At 39.3% G+C, this 27,965-nt stretch overlaps 1 protein-coding gene across 2 annotated transcripts; it reads right to left on the bottom strand.

Moving 5' to 3' along the window:
- Positions 1-27,886, bottom strand: ube3d (ubiquitin protein ligase E3D). Of its 2 annotated transcripts, XM_061673832.1 has the most exons (10): positions 27,677-27,886; positions 26,533-26,744; positions 26,049-26,136; positions 20,945-21,164; positions 19,749-19,821; positions 19,590-19,668; positions 19,061-19,169; positions 17,339-17,487; positions 13,248-13,386; positions 1-1,275 (listed from the first exon to the last, which is right to left on the bottom strand). In XM_061673832.1, exons 1-10 carry the CDS (start codon positions 27,766-27,768, stop codon positions 1,255-1,257), a joined length of 1,182 nt encoding a protein of 393 aa, XP_061529816.1. In that variant the 5' UTR covers positions 27,769-27,886; the 3' UTR covers positions 1-1,254. The 2 variants fall into 2 exon arrangements, with proteins under 2 accessions (XP_061529816.1, XP_061529815.1); XM_061673831.1 differs by lacking the exon at positions 1-1,275 and having other exon boundaries at positions 8,049-13,386.
- Between the last annotated feature and the right edge of the window lie 79 nt (positions 27,887-27,965).

Here is a 27,965-nt window from a genome sequence, read left to right as displayed (position 1 = left end):
AGAACCAAATAAAAACAAATGATTCAATATATAACTCACCATTGTGCCATTACGATGACTGTAACTGTTCTAATAGGGAGCCTTGGGCTTTCAAAAAACTCTAGCCACCAGTAGCATATCAGAAGCAGAAAACCTCCTTGATCATGGAAAAAAAGTCAGCTGGAGCCAATATTTTTTCACCAATTAATTACTAAACTATGTAGATGTTCGGCCATTGGCATAATGTGTTAGGGACACATTACTGCCGTTGGGAAGTTGGTGAGCGTGGTAGGCCAGGTATGTCCCGCTTAGTCAACATGAGTCAGCCATTGCCGGGCATTTAACTGAATCAAACATGCAATATGATGTTTCACCTTTGTGGGGCGCTGGACTTACTACAGCCACTGTGGTGCGGAAGAGGAAAAGTTCTTAAATCCAAGGTAGAATGTGCATAAACCTGCGCTCAGGGCCAGATTTGACAGGGAATGCCTACATTTCAGGGTTGCTCCACCCAGTGTGTAACCTGCGTGAGTGCGTAAATGACAGATTTGAGTAGATGGGAGAATGTGTGCAGCTGGAAAAGGGCAGCATGGGACAATATGGCCCATAGTGTACACCGCATTAGTGTGACGTACACCCAAGCAAATTTCATGACTATTATAGCTAGATATATTAAGACTTTTAAAGAACATGTTCACTGTTAAAACCTTTTTTTTTAATTTTTTTTTTTACAAGGGTTACCATTACAAAACGCATCAGCACTGAACCAATACATGAACCAATAAATTCACCACTCCACAAAACTCAACACTTATCCCACAAGATGCAATTACCCTCAAGTAGAGGATTTGCTCTGTGCACTGTGGATGAAGCGTCTCTAAAATAAGCTTCATCAAGCAGGATAACCTTTAAGTGGATGAACAGAAATGAATATTTGATTCTTTGAGAAAAAAAACATTTTAATTTGTTTAGTTGATAACCTGCAACAAAAGTACAAAACTCAATTCTGAACAGGATGAATAAACAAGACTGGTAAAATACGATACAAATACAAATAATTTTGAGACCACATTCTACCAATAGTAGTAATAATGAATACATTTTTTTATGCTTTATGGAGGTTTATGTATAATGGCAAAGATGGGGAAGGCGGCTCCCAAGCACACAGAATTCACATCGTGAACCGAGAGAGTGACAATCAGCTTTTCAATGGCTTAGAGTTGACCACCGAGGAACACAATAGGGCCTCAAACTCCCGGCAACATTTCTGAGCATTCACAGTCGTAGATAAGCCACCTGAGGACAACAGGAAGATAGTTGGTAAAGTTCAGAACATGCAGATATATTTTTAGCATTTCAGACAACTCCTCTTTGAACTTTGATTCCCAAAACCGCGGATGCACTGCTGTGCTATGAATTGCTATAAGCATCGCAACAATTTATCAGGAATTATGGTCTTCAAATAAAAACCCCACAGGTGGGAGTAATTTCACAAGTTCAAAAACACACATTTAACTAAACAAAGCACAGAAATTAAATCAACGAAGCCCGACATCTGATGATTCCTCCATCTGCTCTTCCTGGGTGTTTGCCTGCTGCAGACAATAGTCATGTTCCACTGAGAGCTCAGCACTGGGATGATGGATGAGGGCATTTGCTTCACTCAAGGCCCTGTCTTCTTTGTCCCCGTGCCAATGCTTGCTCACTACTCAGGCGCATCAATGGTAATTCATACAAATGATAAACAGCAAATAGAGGTGAGTTACCACTCATGTGACGTGGAGGTCCAGAGGAGCGGACAAAATGTGATAGGAAACTCGAGAGAGAAAACAGGGAGTTGGAGACTTGTAATATCACTTAGTTGGGCTGTGGCAGGGAAAGAGATGGTGACAAGCCTGACAAGGCTTGGCACAAAACCCACGTACCCTGAGGGACTGCTGTATTGTGAATGTGCTGTACTCTACATCCAAACCAATTAGGAAAGATTGAAACATATGAAACAAAATTGAAAAAAAAAAAAGAAAGCAATATTCTTTAATTTTCACTAGTATACAGAGCACGAACACAACGGATGAGTTTTATTTTGAAAAGGTTAATTCAATATACAGTAAAACCTCAAATTAACGGTCCCGGAACCAACGAATTTAACCGTTAAAATCAGCAGAAACTCGTAAAAGTGTCCGGCTGCAACTCAAAACTCAAAAAGTCTGTTAGGTCCAGAATTGGCTGCTGTTGTTTATTGGTGCAATTAACTAGGGCTGCAACGCATACTCAAATTTTTCAAGTACTTCTAATACAAAAAAATGCTAAAATGCTTGAGGAATTTTCTCTGCCTCGGGGATCCGCTTATTTAAGTCATTCACTGCCAGCCCTCCCTGTTTGATACTGTATCTGTAATTATGTGTACACCTTTAAAAGGGCTGGTGGGGGTGAGTAGTGTGATAAGCCAAAGGAAAAGTCAGTCTGGGATAAGACGCTGTTGGCGTAAGTTGTGGCCGACAGAATCTCGTAAGTTGGTGAACATTTTTGTGTTGCGCAGAGTTCAATAAAGCGACTGAAAGACTCCCTTCCTCTTTGACAATTCTGAGGCCATTACAATACTATTGGTATAAACAGTAGCTGCTTGTTAATAGCAGGAAAGAGTTAATGGTCAAGCTGAGACATCTCACAGTGCTGAAAAAGCACCCTGAATACATTACGTCACGTTACAGTCGTGCACACTAAAGTTGTATATTATGGCGCGTGTACTACCATCATGTCTGCAAGTGGCTACATTTGGAGTCTAGTACTGTAGGAGGAAGAAAGAAAAATATTGCAAGTGGCAAAGTTTGTGAAAAGATTTATTAGGGTAATATTTGTGTTTCCTATCGAGGTCTCTTCATTTTCATCATTTTAGTTTCGTTAGTCGGGTCTAATATAATAAGTGCACAGCCACAAATCTACTGTATTATTATGTCACATCCTAAAATGCTAGTTACTCAAGTGAAGTTGAGGCTCCTTATGCCTTTTTTAATTAATGCCTTTTTATTTTATTTTTTAAAATACAAGAAATTCTAAGAAGAAAAACTGCCAAGTTTAAACTGAAATTTATTTGTTTTCTTGCCTCATTGATATTTCTAGGCAAGAAAATACAGTTTGCTGCTCAATGTGAATTTAAAAAATAAAACAGTTGATTAAAAAAGGAAAAACAATAGGTCGTTTATTTTCAAGTGAAATGGCTCGCTTTTTTCTTGTGTATGCATAATTGGTCTTTAACCAAGCAAAAATATAATTTATCCGAATACTTGATTATTTGATAAAAACATTTAAAAGGATACTCGAATACTAAAATATTCGATAGCTGCAGCCCTACAATCAACAGACAGAGATGGGTAATTCAGGGACTTTCCACTGTTCTTTACTTGAGGGCTTGTCGTGTACACGCATGCATCGTCTCGCGAATATTTTATACTGATATGGTACAGTATAAAGAAGTTTTTTTTTGTGCAGGCCTTCATTCATCCAATCATAACAGAGGTGAGAGAAAAAAAAAAGCGCACTAACCTTAGTACTTGATACATTGGAAATTAAGAAGTTGGAGTTGGGAGTTTCCGTGGCTCGAGTATGTGAGGAATACGGTGTGAAAATACAAACTGTAAGTGACATACATGGCAGTAAGAAAGAAACTAAGGTTTTGCAGTGAATTTACTGTATTTACAATAATTTTGTATGGTACTGGGTGTTTTTATGCCATGAAAAAAGTGCTTCAAATTAACAGACAAATGGCTTTAACGGACGGTTTGAGGTTTCACAGTATAAGAAAATATGCATCAATGTGTCCCATTTAGGACTGTTGCACATTCTACCAATACTAATATAGTAAACTACAAAATATTTCAAACTTGAACTACTGTATAATTGTACCTAGCCTAGAGCTACAAAACCTGGTTACTGAATGTACTAAACACGTAAGTCAAGGTACCACTATAAATCACAACTAGATCAGCTACAACAAACTTATGTTTGAGATCCTAAAGGTGTTGCAGGTCAGTTTTTATTGGGTGCTGCAGGTATTTTATTCAATGGAATGGAATGGACATTTCCTAAATGGGGCTTTTCGATTGCTCTAATAAATCCATGTATCGTGTATTCTTGTCTTTCACAAGTGACATTTTCTTTGAGTGCTTAAACTTTGTCCTTCATTTACATATACATGTCAATGTTGTGGCAGTGTATTATATATTTCTGCAAGTTTGGATCCCAGGAACCAACCACATTTTTAATTCTGACCATGAGCTTAAAAAGTCTGGGAAACCCTGCTCCATATTATGTCTATTTAGTCCCTTCATCTCTGCATTTCGAAAAGCCAAGGGGAGTCCAAAATAATGCCTTTGATTTTTTTTTTTTTTTTTTTTTTTAAACTTACTTAAAATTATTAATTTTTCATTTATCACAAGATGGACCAATGTGTCTATTTACATGACTTGCACATTTATTGTATATACTTGTGTACTGTATACTGAGTACTGCATCTTAGACAAAAGTTAAAACATCAATGACCTCTATGGGGCGTTCAAGGACTGGCCACTGACATAAGTTTAGGTCAAATCAACATTACAACATGACATAAATAATGGGTGCTAACTTACTGCAATTAAATTACTTTAACAAATACTGTTAATGACATGCTTTCTCTAATTTTCTCACTGTCCCAGCTATATGGACGGGTGTTGTCCAAAGTTTGCGTTAGTTTGGCTTTTAGTTATTAACGCTATTAGTTCACTTAAGGCCGGAAAAGTTTGTGGTCTGGATAAAATTTCTGTTGAAATGCTTAAAGCAGGAGGTAAAGAACTTAATAAGATCGTTGTAAAACTATTTCAACACTGCTTGGACTTGAAAGAAGTACCGGCAACATGGAAAGATTCAGAAATAACTTTGCTACATAAATCAGGCGATAAAATGGACCTAAGAAAGTACAGCCCAATAAGCCTCCTATCAATGATTTATAAAGTCTTTGCAAAGATATTGGACGAACTAATTGGAATCAAACTCAATGAAGCACAGCCGATAGAACAAGTGGGTTTTTGTTGCGGTTTTAATACTATGGATCACAAACAGACAGTTCAACAAATAATCGAACGACACGAGTACGAAATGCCTGTGTGTAGCCTTCATCGACTATGAAAAGCGTTTGGCTCATTCACCACCACTTCGATACTGCAGGTGCTGGTAAATCAAAGGATAGAGCCGACCTATATAAACATTCTACAATCAATATACAACGATTCTTCTGGTTCAATACGAATTGATGATGAAAGAGTGCAAATAAGTCCAGGAAAAGGCGTCAGACAAGGCGACACACTGTCTCTGAAGCTATTTACAGCTTGCATTGAAGTATTTAAAAAGCTCAATTGGTAAAAAGAAGGACTAAAAATTAATGGCGCTTATTTGAGCCATCTTTGTTTTCAGATGACATAATTTTATTTTCCTACGATGCTGAACAACTACAGCGTCGTGTTCAATAATTAGACTTAGAAAGCCGTCGCTCAGGTCTGAAAATGAACAAAAACAAAAGAAAGGTCATGTTCAATTGCTACTGTCCACAAAAAAAAGATGTCAAAATGGACGACTAGGTCCTTGACGCCGTCGACAACTAAATCTATTTTGGCCGACTTGTGACAATTGACGGAAATAGAAGCACTGAAGTTGAACGCCGCATAAAGCTTGCTTCCAGGCTTATGGAAGGCTTAGTGTTGTATTCAAAAACAATCTTCCCATTTGCTTGAAGAGAAACGTTTTCAATCAATGTATTTTACCAGTCTTCACTTACAAAGTTAGTGAAACTTGGACTACGAATGCCAAAGTTATACAAAGGTTCTGTGTGACCCAAAGGAACATGGAACGGCATATGTTGAAAATAAGCATTCGCGACAAGATGCAGTTGGATATGACAGCAGACGCGTGTTACAGAGTCAAAAAATAAGCCTCAAATGGAAATGGGCTGGCTACGTTGCCCGAAGAGCTGACAAAAGGTGGACCACAGAAAGTATCAATTGGGTACCACTGGCCACAAAGCGGCCATGGCGAAGACCTAAAGGTAGATGGATAGATGAAATTATTAAACACATTGGAATACACTGGCAACACATTGCAAACTGCCGTAGTAGTTGGAAACGTGAAGAAGAGGCCTTCATCCTGCAGTGGACGCCCAGACTATTTATATATATATATATATATATATATATATACACACATACACTCACAGTATAAAGTATTCAGAAGCACTTACATTTTTCACTCTTTGTTATATTGCAGCCATTTGCTAAAATCTTTTAAGTTAGTTTTTTCCCCCACATTACTGTACACGCAGCACCCCATATGTTGACAGAAAAAAACGGAATTGATAAAAAAAATTTAAAATTTTGATTTATTAAAAAAGAAAAACTGAAATATCACACAGCCATAAGTATTCAGACCCTTTGCTGTGACACTCATATTTAACTCGAGTGCTGTCCATTTCTTCTGATCATTCTTGAGATGGTTCTACACCTTAATTGGAGTCTAGCTGTGTTTGATTATACTGATTGCACTTGATTAGGAAAGTCACACACCTGTCTATATAAGACCTTACAGCTCCCAGTGCATGTGAGAGCAAATGAGAATTTTTAGGTCAAAGGAACTGCCTGAAGAGCTCAGAGGCAGAATTGTGGAAAAGCACAGATTTGGCCAAGGTTACAAAAAAAAAATAATCTGCTGCACGTAAGGTTCCTAAGAGCACAGTGGCCTCCATAATCTTTAAATGGAAGACGCTTGGGGCGACCAGAACTCTTCCTAGAGCTGGCCGTCCGGCCAAACTGAGGAATCGGCGGAGAAGTGCCTTGGCGAGAGAGGTAAAGAGGTAAAAGAGAGGTAAAGATCACTGTGGCTGAGCTCCAGAGATGCAGTCGGGAGATGGGAGAAAGTTCTAGAAAGTCAACCATCACTGCAGCCCTCTACCAGTCGGGGCTTTATGGCAGAATGGCCCGACCGAAGCCTCTCCTCAGGGCAAGACGCATGAACACCCACATGGAGTTTGCTAAAGAACACCTGAAGGACTCCAAGATGGTGAGAAATAAGATTCTCTGGTATGATGAGACAAAGATAGAACTTTTTGGCCTTAATTCTAAGCGGTATATGTGGAGAAAACCAGGCACAACTCATCACCTGTACAATCCAATCCCAACAGTGGAACATGGTGGTGGCAGCATCATGCTGTTGGGGTGTTTTTCAGCTGCAGGGACAGGACGACTGGTTGCAATCGAAGAAAAGATGAATGCGGCCAAGTACATGCATATCCTGGACGAAAACCTTCTCCAGAGTGCTCAGGACCTCAGACCGGGCCGAAAGTTCACCTTCCAACAAGACAATGACCCTAAGCACGCAGCTAAAATAACAAAGGAGTGGCTTCAGCACAACTCACTGACTGTTCTTGAATGAATGGCCTAGCCAGAGCCCTGACTTAAACCCAATTGAGCATCTCTGGAGAGACCTGAAAATGGCTGTCCACAAACGTTCACCATCCAACCTGACAGAACTGGAGAGCATCTGCAAGGAGGAATGGCAGAGGACCCCCAAATCCAGGTGTGAGAAAGTTGTTGCTTCATTCCCAAAAAGACTCATGGCAGTATTAGCTCAAAAGGTTGCAAAAATACTTAAATTATTTTAGCAAATGGCTGCAATATAAAGAGTGAAAAATTTAAGCGGTCTGAATACTTCCCGTACCCACTGTGTGAGTGTGTGCATCTATCTATCTATCGATCGATCGATATCTATCTATCTATCGATCGATCGATATCTATCTATCTATCGATCGATCGATATCTATCTATCTATCGATCGATCGATATCTATCTATCGATCGATCGATCGATATCTATCTATCTATCGATCGATCGATATCTATCTATCTATCTATCGATCGATAGATATCTATCTATCGATCGATCGATAGATATCTATCTATCAATCGATATCTATCTATATATATAGATATCTATCTATATATATATATATATATATATATATATATATATATATATATTCAATGCCACTAAATGTTTTTACAGGTCTGGTCTTGGGTTCTGACAAAAAAAGAAAAAAGCGTGCTGTCTCAGGAACTTAGAAAAATAGCTACAGTTAGAATTTGCCTGATTGTGTTGGCTGATCAATTCCATAATGAACCATGAATAAAGACAGGGCTTATAGTCTTTAACCATTTGCCCCTGATAAATGTTCGTTCAGCTTGTTCTTATGTTTTGGAGATACTGTACTATTACTGTGGAGGCTGTTCTCATGAGAATTTCAAAAAACTTTTGCTATTTTTCTTATTGCTCTTTGGGTAAATAATGGATCTCTCTGGATTTCATACTGATAGCTACAAACATCTGCCGAATGCCAATTCAATACCTGATATCATATCCAGACTTTTATTTGCTTCATTTGTCTTGAAGCAACCAGTAAATGGACCGCACATGCTCAATAAATACCAGTAGTATTGCTGCCCTGAAAATTGAGGTATTGTGCATATTTGGATGTATTCCTACATGCTAAAAGCCATACACTATCATCACAGCTCGATTGTTTCATTACAAATCTATTGTGGTGGTCTATAACAGCGAAATCACAAAACTGTCAGTGTTCATCGGCTAAAAAAATTATTGTGAAATATGTCAGTTTCTGATACACTTTCTGACTAACCTACATGGCATCGCTGTGGGTGTGAGAAGTAGGAGATTAATGAGCCAAAGGCAAAGTGACACCAAGCCAAAGTACTTTACACCTCATTAAACTGGAGGGTCCAGGAATGGAGAGTGCAGAGCAAAGACAACAATAGACATTCTAAAATGTATACCAGGCTGGTTATGGTGCTGTACTTTATCTACTCACAGAAACTAAAATGGGTCAAACATTGTGAGTCAAACGTTGGTACATTATTGTAATTAAATTACTTCACAAACACCAAAACTTTAGAGCATGATTCGACAGAATGCCTGCATGTTTATGCACAACCGTTAGTGCTAGCACTAGCTTGCTAGGCTACGTAATGTTTTGTTGCTTGCTTGCGAGAGGGTATCATATTAAAAGTACGGGAACATACCTCAAGCAAGCCTTAAACGAACGGCCTCTCCTGAGCAGCGGGGACCATCAACACACCCATTCCCCCATTTTGTCCTTATCATACAGTTGGCGCGATCCACTCTTGTTGTTGTTGCCACAGTAATGAGTGTATCCGTTCACATTTGAGTTGACAATATAAAGCCCAATGATCGTAAAAAACGGGATGTGGTGGTATCGGAATACAAGATTGTATTGCAGTAGTCTGACATAGTGCAATCGTGAAAGAGCAAATTTGTTTTGTAATTTGATCCGACCATTACGTGTTGTCTGTCTCAGACGTGTTGTCTGTTCCACACCGCCATGTTTTTTTAAATGTATTTTTTTATAAATAACTTTATTAGCCATCAGATATTTACAGTACTATGTCAAAAGAAACGCGATAAGGCTAAAAATAAACTAGCTTTTGGATTAAAATATACTGTGCACGATGGCGACGCGGAATAAATGTCTTTTGCAGAGACGATCAATGACCGGCAAATTATGACATTAAAGCCGATCAGCATAAAATACTAATTATTGGCCTATACCGATCATGCCGACAAAATCGATGTAAACTCTAATAAACAAACAACCATTCGCACTCGCATTCACACCTACAGGCAATTTAAAGTCTTCAATTAACCTACCATGCATGTTTTTGCGATGTTGGCGGAAACCGGAGTACCCATAGAAAAGCCACCCAGGCACGCAAACTCCACACAGGGGAAACCGGATTTTAACCCAGGTCCTCAGAACTGTGAGGCAGATATGCTAACCAGTCGACCACCGTGCCGCCTGCTCAGTAATATTGGTTACCTAATTAACAATTTCCTGGCAAATGTCTTCCCTGCCCATTATTGGCTTAAAATGTAGCAAAGTATAAGAAAAAACTACAAGTAGAGATTTCAAAAAAATAATATAAAAAGTACAAATATACACAAAACCTACTCCATTACAGTAACACTAGTATTTTTATGTAATTTTTCACCTCCGTCCAATACAGGTAGTTTTCACAATGTCTTTTAGACACAATGTCGGTAACTGTGATTTCCAAGTTAAACGTGTGCTAATATGACCCTTATATGACAGAGCAACAGCCCTGTGGGCCACCTAAATGGAACAGACCCATCAGTCACAAGGGCTTGCCAGCAGCATTGGTGACCTTGGCTGTCGGCCAGTGTTGCAAATGTTCCAACGGCAATGCAAGATTTACTCATATGTGCATCTGGAGTCATACTGTAACTTTAGCCCTGGCAGTCTTATCAAAAACAGACTTTTAATAGGAATATTAAATATCAGTCGCTTATAGCAGTTGGTAACATGTTGACTGTACAATTCTTGCATCACGTCTTCATTTGTGGACCAAACGCAAATACTGTATTCAACTACTGGTATAACTCAGTCTCCTGTCTGCATTTGTTGTATCATATTCTCTCTATGCAGTATAACATTGTCTATGGTTTCAAAAAGCCATCTGGCTGCATGCTGGTCTTTGTGACACAGTGGGCACCACTGTGTTTTCCTCACCATTTCAAACAAGATCTCAGATACTCTTAAACCAATTCTAGTAACTCTAGATGGCTGTGTGATCACATTACCTTCCTGTCCTCTGCCGACGACTTCCCAACAGGCCTCCACAATCAGGAAGTGTTCGAGTGTATCATTTCATCACACTCACTACCACTGTAACCATTTCCAGCAACCAGACAGATACTTTGTCTCATGGCTGGCTTGTGTTTGTAGCCTTCTCAATTTCACCAGTCTCACCCACCTCAGTCATCATGCAACCGCAGACATGATCAATGCTGCTAGGAAGCATTAATGACATCCTATCAGTACGCAAGGGGAAAAAAAGGCGTAGCTGCCTTAACATTACATTGCTATCTTCATGACTTGTGCTTTTAGAAAGAAACATGACCATTTATTGTGGAGGTACAGTTTGTCACAGTTATGGTTTTTGAAGGAGAGGAAGGCAAGGCAAAAACGTGGAGGACCCAAGTGCAGGGAAGCAGGGAGGCAAGGCAGGAGTGCAGGAGTCTCAAAAAATTATATCCCCCCCAAAAAAGGCAAACAAGGAACATGGAAAAAGAAAACTAAACCAAGTCCCACAACAGATAACCAAAGTAACAAAGAAACACTTGACATGACATACTACAATGACCCGACAAGAACTGAAAGAAACCAGGGAACTAAATACAAAAAGGATTGACGAGACAACGAGGAACACTTGGGCAAGACACGAGTGGCTGGATGGAGCTGATTGGTCGACACAAGGTAGAAGGATGACGAGAACAGGTGGCCAGAATAACTAAAATGAGCACACGACATGAACAACATGGAACACAGGAAAACATGAAACAAAACTAACCACAACCCAAACCAAAACACAGACCATGACAGTTCCTTCATAATAATAAATATGCTGTCATATTTTTTGCAGCGAGCAAAGTAATGGGACTGCTTAAATTTTCTGAGCAAGAACTGGAGAAAAACTACCGTATTTTCACGACCATAAGGTGCACCGTATTAAAAGGCGCAGTCCCAGTTACGGGGTCTATTTCTGCATTTAACATACATAAGGCGCACCGCATTATTGGGCGCAGGCATGGTAAAACATACGCTATCTTAAAACATACGGTAGCATGCATGCACGCTAAAACAATGTTTTTAAAAAGGCAGCCGGAGAAAAACTGAGTTCAGTTGTACTTTATTTAAGTATTTAACAATGTACTCACGTTATTTTATGATCAATCCTCATCCATAAATCCATCAAAGTCCTCATGTTCTGTATCCGAAATGAACAGCTGGGCAAGTTCTCCATCAAACACGCCAGGATCCCTCTCGTCATTGTCGGAATCAGTCTCGTTGCTGTGCGGCTCCTCAGAAATGATGCCGGCTTTTACGAAAGCTCGAACAACAGTGCAAGCAGACACGTTAGCCCAAGCATCCACAAATTATGGCGTAAATCGCCCGGCGCTGCCTCCTAGTCTTAACAAAGCTGTGTTCACCATCTGTCATCCAACAGCCGTTGGAGTTCCTTCGTCAAGCCTCCCGGAATGACGGCAAGCTCCGAGTTATTGGACTCAGTCGAATGGTGACTGTAGAGACGCTTCTCCCAGCTGTTCTTTGATCATTAATCCATTGCTCGAGTTGGTCTTCCAACTCGGGCCACCTCGCCTTGTTTCCGAGGAAACTCAGCTTCGTCTTTTTCCTGCTTCATCCACTTGCGAACCATGGAATCGTTGATCTTGAATTTAGTCGCGGCTGCTAGATTCCCATGTTCCTCTGCGTAACTGATAGTTTGCAGTTTAAACTGTGCTTCCTAAGCGTGTCTCTTCGTAGGTGCCATTTTCGGGCATCCTTAGCCAAACCGATGTTGTTTTGCACAATGCACATACTGGCGCTATATACCTACTGGGGGCGTGCCTTTAGTGTCCTCTGTCACACGTACCCCTCCCCCTTTACGTCCGCATGCTGTCCTCAGTCACGTCCGCCTTTCCTCTATATAAGCAGCGTGTCGGCAGGAAATGCTCCCAGTCCGTCAAGCGGAGCACTCATCGAAATCACACAACAACATTTACAGATTTTGGAACTCAGTGCACACATAAGCCTCGCCGCATTATAAGGTGCCCCGTCCATTTTCAAGAAAATTTAAGACTTTCAAGTGCGCCTTACGGTCGTGAAAATACGGTACTAATTGCCACCGTCATTGTGTTCAAAAGAGATGAGAGTAGTTGTCAGCTAAGTTAAAACCACTTGCAGTATTTTCTGGACAAAACCCAGGCTAAGTATAGATATTTTCAGTTACACATGAAAGATAACTTAACCCATAAAAAAACCACTCAAAGCAAAACCACTCAATTGAAAAATCTGTTATAAAATTGGATAAAAACACTTCTAAGTTCCACTTAATAATGGGGAAAAGGTCACAAGTATAGTGTAAGTGGGAGGGGAAAAAAAAGTACTTGTATCAGCTAAAATAGTTATCGCTGTATTATGCTGATATACAAGGGGTGAAGATGCTTTCTATCATATCTGCTGATATTACCCAGGCTCAGTGATATCATTTTGGATAGATAAAGAATATACTGTAGTGATGCAAAGGATCAACAGTTTGTAATTGTAATCTTCTGGCACTTATGGTTGTGTCTCACCTTATAGGCTCTCATGTGACGCATTGATCCAGGTAGTGCAGCATTGCTGTCTTCTATCACTTGCAGCAGCTCCTCACAAACCTTCAGTGGGAGCACCATAGGGTGTCCTGTGGCATTGACCTCCCAGCTGGTGGCGATGCTAAAATGTAGAAAGTGGAAGTGATATATGGTGACTGACAGAGCCATGTTCAGTACAACTACGAAGCTCGAAATAGCTGCAATAAAGCTCATGATGAAGCATTTTCAATGCGGTTTTAATTGAGTCATTTTTAACTATAAACTGCACACAATTATAAGGAAGACATTAAAGCAGATGGATGACCAGCTTATGTGTCGCATCGGTACATAGACGCTTGTGCATGGTGTATGAAGAAAGACTGAACAAGGAAAGATTGATGTGCTGTTGGAATGTCTGTGTTGGCAATCTGTGCCTTTCCCACAAGACAAGTCTTCTCTAAATGTGCCGAATAGAGGAACTACACAAAGGACTAAAATGGATTTAAAGAATTGAGAATATTTTAATTTTTACATTTTGATGCTTAAAAAAAAATATGACACTGACAAAGGCAGTTGTCATATCAGCTAATTATAAGTGAAAAAGGCCCACAAGTCCACAAGTAAATTATGTTAAACAACATAATTATGAAAGCCAGAATTCCGAAAGATTCATTTGGTTTACTTTATAGGAGGCGCATACAAAAATTACATCAATTGACTGTGTCCTCAGAATTTTGTTGAGTGTGTGGAAATTCGTCTTTTTGTCAACTCATTCACTTTTATTAACAAGACAAGTGATTCTCAACCAGGGTGCTGTATCAGACTCGTGTGCCATGAGAGATCATTAGGGGTGCTGCAGGAAATTATCCAATTTTGCCTTATTTGTCTGAAAATTATGACTTATTAAACTGTCAAGCATTTCCGAAAAGCATTATCATTAAACAAAACATAACCATAAAGAAATTAATGATGGTTGTTGTTCAGTCATATTAAAAAATATATATATATATTTCACAAACTCTGCCAGGGTATGGAAATTTATGAGCAAAACTGTACATATATGCAGTCATGCGTACCCCTGTCATATTGGAAAGAAAGTGTTGGCTACACCTTTTTCATAATCTCTAGGTGGCGGTGGCATATTGGAATAAAAGTGGACATCTTTTTTATAACCTCTAGATGGCGGCATACATTTATAAAATGTGAAGGGTTTTTTTTTTTCCTTTTCACTTTCCCCTATACCCATGTATAAGGCGCACTATTGACAATTTTTTGGGGGGAAAAAAATGCACATTATATACGAGAAATTACGGTAGTTTGCTAGTTAAAGCAGAGTGCATCAAATGCCATTGTAACCAGCCATCTCATGACATTCTCTTATCCAAATAGGGCTAATCATTTTATGAAGCCCACCATTTTAGACATGCAATATATAGTATCTTTCCTGCAAAGACACGGTTCGTGTGAGTTGTATTTTTTAACAGCAAGTTTGTCAAAACACTGGAAACGACTTCACTTCCCCATTCTGACTTGACTGCACTCAGCTGCAGGGGAGAGCAGAGTGAATAAAAAACGACGAGTGCTGAGTCAGTTGAAAATAATGAGGGTTGACTCTTCTAGTGGGGTTCTGATATAAAGAACCACATGCAGCCTATCCACCTACACTATTCTAATGCATCACAGCAAGGTATACAGAGACTCAGTGGTCAAAACAAACTGAACATGTGCATCCTAAGTGACAACTTAAAATAAAGACATTTGATGGCAATCTCATTTGCAAAATAATGTAAAATTATGTCTGGGCATGGAACGACAGCACAGTAAAATATTAACTCGCTTATGTACTCTGAAGAAAAAGATGTGTCACTCTGTATGAGGTAACGGGTGGTCAAAACAGATAGTAGCCCCTTATCACCCCGCCCCCGCTACAGTCCCCTCCAAAAGTATTGGAACAGCAAGGTCAATTCCTTTGTTTTTGTTGGATATTGAAGACGGTTTGGGTGTCAGATCAAAAGATGAATATGAAACCAAAGGCCAGAATTCCAGCTTTTATTTCAAGGCATTTACATCTTAAACAACTCAGGACAGAGCATCTTTTGTTTGAAGCCACCCACTTTTCAAGTGAGCAAAAGTATTGGAAAAGAGTAATTAAAGTAAATAACATTTCATATGTGGTGGCATAACCCTTACTTGCAATAACTGCAACAAGCCTGTGACCCAGTGACTTCACCAGACTGTTACATTCTTCATTTGAAATGCTTTTCCAGGCATTACTGCAGCCTCTTTCAGTTCTTGTTTGTTTTTGGGGGTTTCTCCCTTCAGTCTCCTCTTCTTCAGGAGGTAAAATGCATTCTCTATTGGGTTAAGGTCTGGTGATTGACTTGGCCAGTATAAGACCTTCCACTGTTTCCCCCTGATGAAGTCCTTTGTTGTGTTGGCAGTGTGTTTTAGGTCATTGTCTTGTTGCATGATGAAGCTTTCCCGATTAGTTTGGATGCATTTTTCTGTAAATTGCCAGACAAAATGGTTTTGTAGACTTCAAAATTCATTCTGCTGCTGCCATCATTATTTATGTCATCAATAAAGACTAGTGAGCCCGTTCCACAAGCAGCCATGCAAGCCCCAAGCCATGACATTACCTCCACCATGGTTCACAGATGAGGTTAGGTGTTTTGGATCATAAGAATCATAATCTTTTCTTTCGCCATATTTTGGCCTTTCCATCACTTTGGGAGAGGTTAATCTGGGTCTCATCAATCCATAAAACTTTGTTGCAAATTTTTTGTGGCTCATCTATGTACTTCTTTGCAAAATCCAATTCGGCCTTCAGATTCTTTTGCTGATGAGTGGTTTGCATCTTGTGGTATGGCCTGTATATTTCTTCTCTCAAATTCTTCTTCGAACAGTGGATTGTGATACCTTCACCCCTGTTCTGTGGAGGTTGGCTGTGATGTCACTGATTGTTGTCTTTGTGTGTCTCTTCACAGCTGTCACAATGTTTCTGTCATCAACTGCTGCTGATACCTTTGGCCGACCTGTTCGATGTCTGTTGCTCAGTGGACCAGTAGATTCTTTCTTTTTCAGGACATGCCAAATTGCTGTATTGGCTACGTCCAATGTTTGTGCAATAGCTCTGACTGATTTTCCCTCTTCTATCTGCTTCAAAATGGTTTGCCTTTCCCCCATAGACAGCTCTCTGGTCTTTATGTTTGCTTAACAGCAAATGCAGTTTTCACAGGTGAAACCCAAAGCCAAAAACAAGCACTCTTATGTTTAAGCAAGCAATCTAAAAGGCAACACCTGAGCAACTAGAAACACCCATTAGTCACATATTCTAATCATTAAGCCCACTTGAAAAGTGGTTGGGTTCAAATAAAAGGTGCTCTATCCATATATTGAAGGATAAGTTTAGTGTTTAATGAAGGTGTTTCTTCAAGAGAAATTCCACAGTATTTGTGGTAGAATGGTGGCACAAGTGGCTAGAGTATGTGTCTCACAGTCAAATGTTCTCCCTGTGCTTGCTTGGGTTTTCTTTGATAACTCCAGTTTCCTCCCAAATTCCAAAAGGGAATGCATATTAGGTTTATTGAAGACTGAACTGAAAACCATAAATGTGGGTGTGAATGTTTGTCTGTCTATACCTGTATGCATTATGTGATTAAATAGTGAATTGTCCAGGGTGTACCACACCTCATGCCCAAAGTCATCTGAGATCCCCAGAGTCCCTGAACAGTGGTGATAGTGGTAGATCATTGATAAATGTATATTATTGTGACCATCCTATGGTACACCTGAACAATATTTATGCTCTTGAATTAGCGTAGCATATATTGCATGTCTCTGTATGTCTGAAACAAATGTGTTTGCAAATAGGATGCATATTGTGTCTTCTTCCCTTCGTAGCAAATGGGAGGAAAAACTTGTTTGCATTTTGCTGAGCATAAACTCTGTAAACAAAATCTATCAAGGAAGTCTTTCATCCTGTGCTTTCAGTTATGGCAGATAGTGACAAAGTGGATGCATTGAAAAGATGAAAGATTAAGGCAAGAAGGGGTGAAAACTGAAGGAGAAATGTGCAAGTTGTATTTACTTACTCTTGCTGCTGGAGCCCCATATGAGAACATGCTATGAAGAGGAGTTTAAGGGCTCTTTCAGCGCTCAGTGATGGACTATGATGAGTGGGGCTGCTAGCAGACCATTCTGGGACTGATGCCACGATGGAATCGGTGTTCAGCAGCCAGAGCTGCAAGAGGAGCAGACAGGTCACTTCGTATTTAGGATGTGCAAATCACGTGGGCAAAGGACAAATCAAATATTACACATCCCTTGTCACAAAGCAAGATTGGGAAGATACTTGAGGTAAAAAATAAAATAAATATATATATATATATTTTTTTTAATAAACACTTTCACTTTGCATTGCAGTTTTGAAATGTTTAGAAATAGTTTTGCAAAATAAAAAAGCCTGCCAAAAATAAATACATTCTCTAGCTGTACGATATTTTTAAATGATAAATGAGCCCATTAGATTTTTGCAACCCGGAAAACAAGGTAGTGGACTTCCTGTGTATGCTGCGATAACTAGCAAAACAACTGGTTGAGTCTACTCACTGCTTCAACCTGCCCATGTCCACAGTGCAGCAAGATACATATGTGGATCAAGAATAGGCCTCCACAGCCACCTTATGACCCACAATTGAGACGACCCTACCGTGAAAGGATGTCCTACTCGAACCCAAGTGACCTTTGAAGAAGACGGGTTGATGAGATGATCGTTTGAACCTGAACTTGCTAAAATGTTGTTTTCTTTATGGCTAGCCTGGTGTCTTTGGACCAAACTTAAACACATGTATATCTTTGGTAGCCCCTGAAGACATCTTGCATAAAACAAAAGACACCTTAGACATTTAAAGTTCCTACAGGCGCTTAGTCCCGGTCTCATGCTCAGGCTTGGCCATTTACCCATTTCACTGATCACACCCAAGCTTGATTACCTCCAGACATGCTCAATAAAGAAATCACTGAAATAAAACCAGTCTGAAGTTGTCCAAAATATGTCAAAAAGCTGCAAAAAAAAAAACATTATCCAAATAAATTCAAGAACAGATGAGAAATAAAGTAACTGACATCTATCGGTCTGGAAACAAAGCACTTTTTACAGCTTAACGAGTCCAATGAACAACAGTAAGAACCATAATTTAAAAATGGAGAAAACATAAAACAATAGTGAACCGTCCCAGGAGTGACCGGTCTTCAAAAATTACCACAAGAGCACAGTGAGCTCAAGAGCACAGTGACAACTCATCCAGGATGTCATAAATAGAACAAAATCTTACTTTTGCCAAAAAAAAAATAACAAATTTGAATGATTCCCAAGACTTGCCAACTTTCTTCTTCCATACAGTAGGCTAATTGGCCAAAACATTATGAACAGCTGCACAATCAAATGTATCATGTATTTGTGTTATCCACTATGGTTGTAGTTCGCAGTGGTGAAAAACTGCACAGCATCTGTTTAAGAACCATTTCTAATATGTTGACTTGTAGCTAAACGAGGTAACCACATCAGATCTCTTATTATGATGCAGGCTTGTCTCCACAGTGAACTGCCACAAGCCCCGGCCCCTAGATGAACACTCATGCCGCCTGCAGTTCAAATGAAACTGTTTTCAATGACATAACACCTATGAGGGGGAAAAAAAACAAACATCCTAACTTTACTTAAAATCAAATGAGTAATTATAGCAGCATAAATAATAAGTAATTGTACTTTTACTTGATTACAATATTTCAGTACTTTTTCTACTTCTTCTTACCAGTAAGAAAGGTTTCCCACTTGGTGTTTGGACAGAAAAGTGGAATGAGCTCATAGAATTGGAAACCTCTGCAAGCCTTGCTGCTATAGTCCTCTCCAAGAAGAGGGATCTGTACAAAACAAAGTTGATTGTCATTCATCGAGATGTCATTAGTCCAGCTCAATAAATAAATAAAATCCAACTATTGTATATGCATACAGTATATTTGCTAATATTGCATTTTTAATAACCTTTATGGCAGGGTATATTAATTCACAAATACAGTTTAATCATTGTTATTTTATTTATTTATTTATTTATTTTTGGAAAGCTTGAAAAACAAAAAATGACCTTGAATTTATTTGTTGATAATTTCACTGAATGGGCAACTTAAATGAAGCACTCAAAACCCAACAACCCCTCGAGACTGAATGCAACTTTATATTTTCTCCTGCCTTCCTTGCATTAAAAGCCAATGTATTTACTGAGCATTTCTTTGTGATTTTCCCTTTGGCTGCCTATTGGATGTTACAAAAAATACAAATCTTACCTGCTGAATGAAGATTCTGGCTGTCTGTCCCCCACACTGGACTCCACCAACACTTGTGTGATGTACAGCCTCAGGGTCTCTGCAAGACACAGCAAGGACAGCTCATAAAAACCTGAGGATTGTGGTTTATTACTGACCAGTTACTCAGATGAAGCATACCCTGTGTCAAAGCCTCTCCCAGAACTGAGGAACAGCTCATGCAGGACACAAGTACCATTCTGCTGCAAGGTTTCTGTTCATGTTGGAAGCTACAAACCAGAAACATTTTAACACTACATACAGTACATACAGTTTTTGCTTGGACAGCCTTAAAAGAAATATATATTTATATTATATAATATATAATATAATATATATAATATTTTTCCACTGCAACTAGGCTAAAGGAAGACAGTTGTTCTCCAATCAGATAGACATATCAATCTTTGTCCAGAGAGTGCAGGAGTTTAATTTCACCGATGCAATTTTGTCTGGGAGAAATGTGCTGGTGTGAGTGAGGGTGCAGCAGGATTCTAAAAAGGTCCATTAAACCTGTAATTCCAAACATTCAGTGCAGTTTCATTTCTTCTTTTTATCCTTTCATCTCACTGTTAGTGTAGGATGGAGGCAGTATTTTTGAACCTATTAAATTGATAATGAGATTGCCCTGCATAATAAACAATGTCATTATTACCAATGCTTTTTTTTTTTGTCTCCTACTCTTGTCTCCAAAATCCATACACACACTGCAGATATGACGTAATGGGCATTTTTTTGTGGGAGGAGGCATTTTGCAGTGCACACTGAACGACATGGCTCGTGAGACAAACGAAAAACAGCTATGAAATGTGCTGACCGAATTTCACATTTCTTTGCCTTGCACACCTTCGTCATTTATTTTGAGTTGCTTTAATCTTATTTGTTTGCTTCTTACTTCTAACACCTACAGCTATGTAAAAGGTTATTATATTAACTCATGCCAAAGAAAACCAAATTAAGTAATGGTGGTATGCCAGGCAAATAAACTCATTATTTACAGCCCTCACAGCTGCCCCTTTTCACCAGTTTTACAATTGTACAGGCTACACAAATAATAACTAATACGTTTACTACCTCTAACAATGGCTTTGAATATTCCCATTAATTCAGGTCATCTCATTCTCAGGGCATTGAATTGATCGCAACTAGAATGCCCAGTTTTGATCAATTCAGCGCCCTGAGAATACTTCTAACAATCCAAATTCAGGGGTTTTTTTTTGTGCGTTTTATCAAAGCTACACGCTTGCATTCTGACACTGCAGCCTAGAATTCTGCTGGTCTAACACCTTTGGATCCTTGCTAAGTCAGCTATCTTTTTTGGGCTGCACATCACTCACCTTTGGATCTTGATTATCCTGTGAGTCAGCGGGGCTCACTTCCTGGAGAAGAGTCCTTTCACAGCTGCCATCCCTGGTGAGGAGAAAGAAGGTGTCGCCCAGTAAACAATCCTCAGCTCGGGGCAGCATCTTCTTGGCGAAAGGATCTGAATGGCAGCACCAATCGTCCACAATGGCGTTCCAGTTGCCATTTGGGAGAGGAAGCACTCGCTTGAACAATCTGAAGGTAAAAAAACTGCAACATAAAATTCATCCCAAGGCCCTTTTTTGAAAATGGGACATTTATTTACATGGTCAGCCATGCTGTAGAACTGTCTAGAACAGTTTCAAAAACTAAGCTATATTTGAGAAACAGTGTATTTATTGACTGTTTCCAAATAAAACTGTTCACATCTGCTGAGTCAGTCCCTCAATTATTGTAGGTACACAGAAAATTGTTGGTACACCCATGTTAATGAAAGAAAAACCCACAATGGTCACTGAAATAACTTGAAACTGACAAAAGTAATGACAAATCAAAATATACTGAAAATTAACCAATACAAATCTGACATTGATTTTGAATTATGGTTCAACAGACACACAAAAAGAAATAATGAAACACGCCTGGACAGAAATTATGGTAACCTTAACTTTATATTTTGTTGCACAACATTTTGAGGAAATCACTCCAATTAAACAATTTCTGTAATTGTCAGTGAGACATCTACACCTGTTTGGCCCAACAGGTATTTTGGCCCACTCTTATGAGAAAATTGCTCCAGTTGTCTCAGATTTAAAGGGGGCCTTCTCCAGATTCCATTTTTCAGCTCCTTCTACAAAGGTTCAATCAGATTCAGCAGTGCCATGTAAAAGTATTGGCCCCCTTCTCAAATTCTCATATGTTTGCAGAGTTTCCCACTGTAATGTTTAAGATCATCAAACAAATGTAAATATATATATATATAAGACAAACGTAACCCAAGTGAACATAAAATGCTGTTTTTAAATGGTGATTTCATTTAGGGAAAAAAAATATATTTAAAGTAACCTGGCCCTGTCTGAAAAGGTAATTCCCCCCTCGTTAAATCATGAATTAATTGTGGGTAATAACAACTTTTGGTTAATTTTCACTGATCACACCCAAGCTTGATTACCTCCAGATCTGTTCAATCAAGAAATTACTTAAACAGAACCTGCCTGACAAAAATCAAGTCGGACATACAAAGCTGCAACAAAATGACACGATCCAAACAAATTCCAGAACAGTCAAGAAATAAAGTAATTGACATCTGTCAGTCTGGAAAGGGTTACACAGTCATTTCTAAAGCTTTAGGATTCTAGCGAACCATAGGGAGAGCCATTAACTTCAAATGGAGAAATTATGGAGCAGTGGTGAACCTTCCCGGGAGTGGCCGACCTACAAAGATTACCCAAAGAGAACAGCAATGACTCATCCAGGAAGCCACAAAGGAACTCAGGACAACCTCTAAAGAACTGCAGGCCTCCCTTGCCTCAGCTAAAGTCAGTGTTCATGACACAACAAAAAAGGAAGAGACTGAGCAAAAAGGGCATTTATGGCAGAGTTACAAGGCCAAAACCACTGCTGACCAAAATAACATAAATGCTCGTCTTACTTTTGCAAAACAACATCTGAATGATTCCCAAGACTTTTGGGGGAATAATATGTGGACTGACGAGATGAAAGTTGAGCTTTTTTGATGTAAAGCTAAATGTAGCACAGCATTTCAGAAAAAGAACATCCTACCTACAGTCAAACATGGTGGTGGTAGTGTGATGGTCCTGGGCTGCATTGCTCCTTCAGGACTTGGACAATTGCTGTAATTGATGGAACCATGAATTCTGCTCTTTAACAGAAAACCCTAAAGGAGCATGTTCACACATCAGTTTCTAACCTCAAGCTGAAGCGCACTTGGGTTCTGCAGAAGGATAACAATACAAAACACACCAGCAAGTCAACTTCTGAATGGCTTTTATATATATATATATATATATATATATATATATATATATATATTTAGAAAAAAGGTTTTAGAGTGGCCTAATCAAAGTCTGATTGAAATGCAGTGACATGACCTTAAAGGGGCTGTTACTGCTCAAAAACCCTCCATTTTTGCTGAGTTAAAATAGTTCTGCAAGGAAGGGTGGGCCAAAATATCTCCACATAGATGTGAAAGACTCATTGCTTTGGCTCAAACACTGACGGATAGTGCGATCGGACACTGATGTACCTTGACCATAGATCATTTTACACTTGAGACTATGTGAGTCCCAGGATGCACATGTCTGGAAACAATGAGGCCCTGCCCCGGACAAATGAGTCCCTGTAACTTATCAGCACGAAATACAGATACAGTAATCCTCCACTATATCACGGTTTTTGCTTCATGGATCCCGCTATATTGCAGATTTTTTTTTTAGCTGTTACTCTATTTTATATACTGTTTTTACAATATTTGTGTGTTATCCAATGCTCTTGCTCTCTCTAAAAATATTATACAGTATATTTAGGCCTGTCACGATAGCAACATTTTTAAGATATATTTCACAATAAACGAAAGTATCACTGATGGTTTTTTATGGCTCTGATATTATCTATGATCTATATTAGAGCGTAATAATTCACATACATCCTTTTTAAGAACAATTAACTTAAGAACAATTAACTTAAATATTGAAGATTGACACTGTAATGTAGAACAATAAATAAAATATCTTAAATAAAACAAAAATAAAACAGACCCAGGCTCTGTTCACAAAAATTGCACTTAAATATGAAACATTTGGCAGTGGTATAGTCATAAACCCACTAAAGAGACCCCCAAAAAAGTTGTCTAAATTGGACACACCACAGAGGTGTTTTTAAAAAGCCTGCCTAACTTGAATTTAAAAAGAAAAAAATTAAAAATAAATAAAAATCACCATGTATGTAAAATAAGGCCCGCCCTCGAAGCTGAAGGATTGTGAGACCTTTACCTGTCAATCAAATATGTTAGCTAAGTAGCTACTGGCTGAATATTGATAACATTTTCAGCTGTGGTTATGGTTAATAAACAATTAACTTTTCCGTGTATGTGTTATGTGGTGAACACAGTGATCAGAATCACCAACATGTGCTCCCACCAGCTGTGAGAGAGTAGTGCCACCAATGATTTCAGCGACTCTCTCCTCAAACGGGGTTAGGTCCTCTGCACCGGTTCCTCCGCCTGTTTTGGCCACACTTTGGCAGTGGGCAGCTGTCTTCCGCTTCACATCCACCTTAATGTCTGACCACTTCTTTTTTAGCTCGGCGTGTGTGCGCTGTTGTGACTCCACAGCATTGACAGCCGCACACACGGTGTCTCATTCACTCCTCTTTTACTTGTAGTAGCAGTGTAGTGACAGCGTGCCACAGAGGATATATTTGCACACCACTTTATTGAGCAGCGTCTCAACTTCACATTCAGAATTTTGTTTTCTTCATTAACTTGCTCATTTTCTGTTTTTCTGTTCATGCAGCGATTGGGATCGCAGGTGCAGGGTTCATTAAAATATTGTTTGCATATTCAAATGTGGGCATGGACAGGGAGGGGAGGTGGGAGCTACTCCATGATGTGTGCTCAATTCTACGTTGATTGGGATGTGTGAAGGAAATGTGCTTGGATTCAGGCGTACGCACAGATTCATACATCTAGATATTTTTGTGCTTACGACTTTTTTTGAGCGTACGCCATGTTTCCGCAGGAAATCCACGCAAGTCTTTGTAGATGAGGCCCCAGGTCATTTGAATTTCTCGAGCTTATCTACGTCACTAGCGAAGATCTCCGCCTACCTCTCCGCTCCCGAGCCAGCGCTGTAAACATAACACAAGTGTGCTCTCACAAGTGGGTCTTTTACACGGAGGTGGTCTTAGCCAAATATGGACAATGCAGATACAAAACTGGATCTAACAAAAGGTAGCTGTCAGAGGGGCCTTTTCTGGACAGCCCCATGACAAAACCAAGGTGTTCCCCCCCCCCCCAAATACAATTGATACATTTTTTTTTAAGTCCATGTTAGCGAGTCACTCTATGGAGGTCTAAATAGCCAAAACACAGGACCTTTAAGTTATTCCAGTGGCCATTGTGGGTTTTTCTTTCATTAATAAAGGTGTAGCAACAATTCTTTTCATGTGTGTAAATGGCAGATACATTATACTGCTGAGTTGCTTCCTCTCTATATGGTGCTATTTTGCTTAACGCTTGACCTGTCCTCTACAATCTGGCTGCATCTGGAAGGGAATCACTCGGCCTGGGGAAATCCGAATCACATTCCTATATAAAATTAACAAGCAAAGTAGCTTCAAGCACAACTTTTAGATGAATACTATAATTCTACCTGGGAGAAAAAGACTGACAGTTGAATATGTATTGTTGAGGCGGTGAATTCAAGTCCAATCATCGTGTCACACAATGAAGAAAAATCTCAGATTAGCTAAACAGAAATCTCAGCAGTGATAAAACTCCAAATTATAAATGACCCTATTCACTGTACGAATAGCAATTAAAAACATCAGTGAAACAAATACTGAGGGATTCATGGAGCTTTAGTGTGACAGCCAACAGCAGGCTTATTAACTGCAGAGCATTAAGTGACTGCATATCGCAACAACACATGATGTTGTTTTAATTACAAACGTCCTTGGATTTCTACACACTACTCGACATCCACTGGCCCTTGTTAAGTGTGGAGAAAAAACAAGTTTTTGGCAACTTTTAGTAGGTCACTGCTGAGAAATATACCCAGAGGCTAAAGGTCTCCATAATGCAGGCACTGCAATTTTCAGCATATCACACTGCTGACCAGAGAAAGCTACAGGCTTAAGGCAATCGGAGCAATATCACTGAACAACCTCAGGGTGGGAAACGCAATTGTTTTTTAATAGGTAGCGCAGACCTTTATGTCATTGTGACTCTACAACAATGGACAACTTTAGTTCCAGCTCCGCCCATCTATTATTCCTGTGGCCAGCTATCACAGCCACATCTGGGTCACACCATCATTAAAACCTCACTCTTATTCCTTAGGAGGCGCAGTAGAGATAAGAACGCCTTTCCAGTCCCGCTGCCCCTCGTCTTCTCCTTACCTATCCTCGAGCAGCCTTGTCGTACAGCTCTGACAGTAGAAGCAATAAGTCTCCTGAGCCCGCAGTGTTCTTACAATGTCTGAGGACCCTAAAGGAGAACAAATAAATAAATGTGAAATGATTGTAACCTTCTGAAAAGAGCAGAACATTTTTTTAAAATAAATTTTCAGGGAAAGCAGCACAAAATCAACCTTGTCTTGATATATCAATGACTAAAGTTGGCTGTGAGCATGTATTGAGAATAATATAAAATCCAATCAGGTCCTGACAAGAGCTGATATGAGATTTCGGCAAGATATTGAACTCACAAGAGTATTTTGTGACTCTGAGGTACACAGTTTTCTCATAAGATCAAGCTAAACTTTAGGAGTTTCCTCACGATGGGCTAATTATCTTGTGAACAGAATCTTCAATTGTCTTAGTCAATTAGTTCATGTGACAAATAAATGCTCATATAGATTGTGTTCCCAATACCCAACAGTACCTTCAGTCTGGCTATGTGAAACACTTATTTGCAGCCTGAAATGGCGCTCTTGTTCACAGGATTCTCCTCCAGTCGTCGGTACATTGGATTCCTCCACATAGGAGACTCCTGGTGGCAAAATTAAGGTCACCTCATTTGTAGGCGTCCGGATGTGAAGAGAGGAATCGCCACCGGTCACAACCACGCCAGCGGGGTTTCCAGCAACATCTTTCCTAAACAGACAGGAAAGACTGTGTTATATCTGTAAAAGCAAGAGAGACTTCAAAATTTGACTAGTTATGATTATGAAACCAGGAGCTTCACTGCATTCTTCATCTTAAACCCCAAATCAGCACTTGAGTGAACACTACGTTGGGATAAATGCATTGACTCTCAAGTTTCAATTAAATTAAATTTCATGTTTCGGTGTTAATATTCATTAGGATTACAGTCCGGAATATTAGAATTGTTGCTAAAAGGGAACATTTCAGTAGATTTTCTTGTGTGGATAAAAAGCCTCTTCTCTTTGCTTAAACTTGACATCATCCAATATGAACTCATAGGAACCTCTCTCATTATAAAGACATGTAGATTAAGGATCAGAACTAATACTTAATGACTATTCTTGTATGAGGAAGTAGATAATTAGGATGCCTTATTTGCACATTTGTCAAGTACTAAAAAGCATTAGGCCAGTATAAAATAAAATCTTAATCTTAATATCATCACGTAAAAGGGAGAACCTTCCTGTACCGGGCTTTTAGTACTTATTAAATGCTATTACCCCATCTAGTGTCTTTATTTGTGTACTGTACCTGACATCTTTATCAAGCAAGGACCAACCGATCAAAAGGTCTTCGATCTTAAATAAGCAGTCACACGTTGTCCAATATTTTACGTGCATTAATCTGTATAAACAAAGACTAGCAACAATTCAACTGCTATTTGAGGAAAAACTCCAAGGGACAAACAAATAATTATCTACAGCATTACTGCATCACACGAGGGATTCGGGCAGAATGGTAATGATACCAAATGAGTCGAGTCTCGAGTTCATCAGGCAGACTTCGGTTAGCATAGTTTGTGTCTAATTTAATACTGTACGTCGTAGAACAACGCGAATTAACGAGTACAAAATTAACAAACTATCAAAACAAGTACTTACCGGATAATTAGAAGTCCACTTTGAAGCCTTGTCCTTAATTCGAGGAACACTCCAACTCCGCGTGTTTTGACTGGCATCTCAAAGTCGGCCATAGAGACTGCAGACTACATACAAATATTAGCTACAGCTTGCGAAAACCTTTTTTTTTTCGTTTTCTTTTTTTTCTAGTGTGCTATTGTAGCATTAAGCCTGCAACGCGACCGCCGGACAGAGCACTCTTATGAGTTTCCACATCCTGAACAACAGCGTCCGTTCAAAATTTTCAATGTAATATATTATTTGTAATTCT

The sequence above is a fragment of the Phycodurus eques genome, chromosome 4 (assembly GCF_024500275.1).
Source record: "Phycodurus eques isolate BA_2022a chromosome 4, UOR_Pequ_1.1, whole genome shotgun sequence".
NCBI lineage: Eukaryota > Metazoa > Chordata > Actinopteri > Syngnathiformes > Syngnathidae > Phycodurus > Phycodurus eques.
The sequence above is the reverse complement of the archived record's forward strand: the minus strand, read 5'-3'. Positions and strand labels throughout refer to the sequence as shown.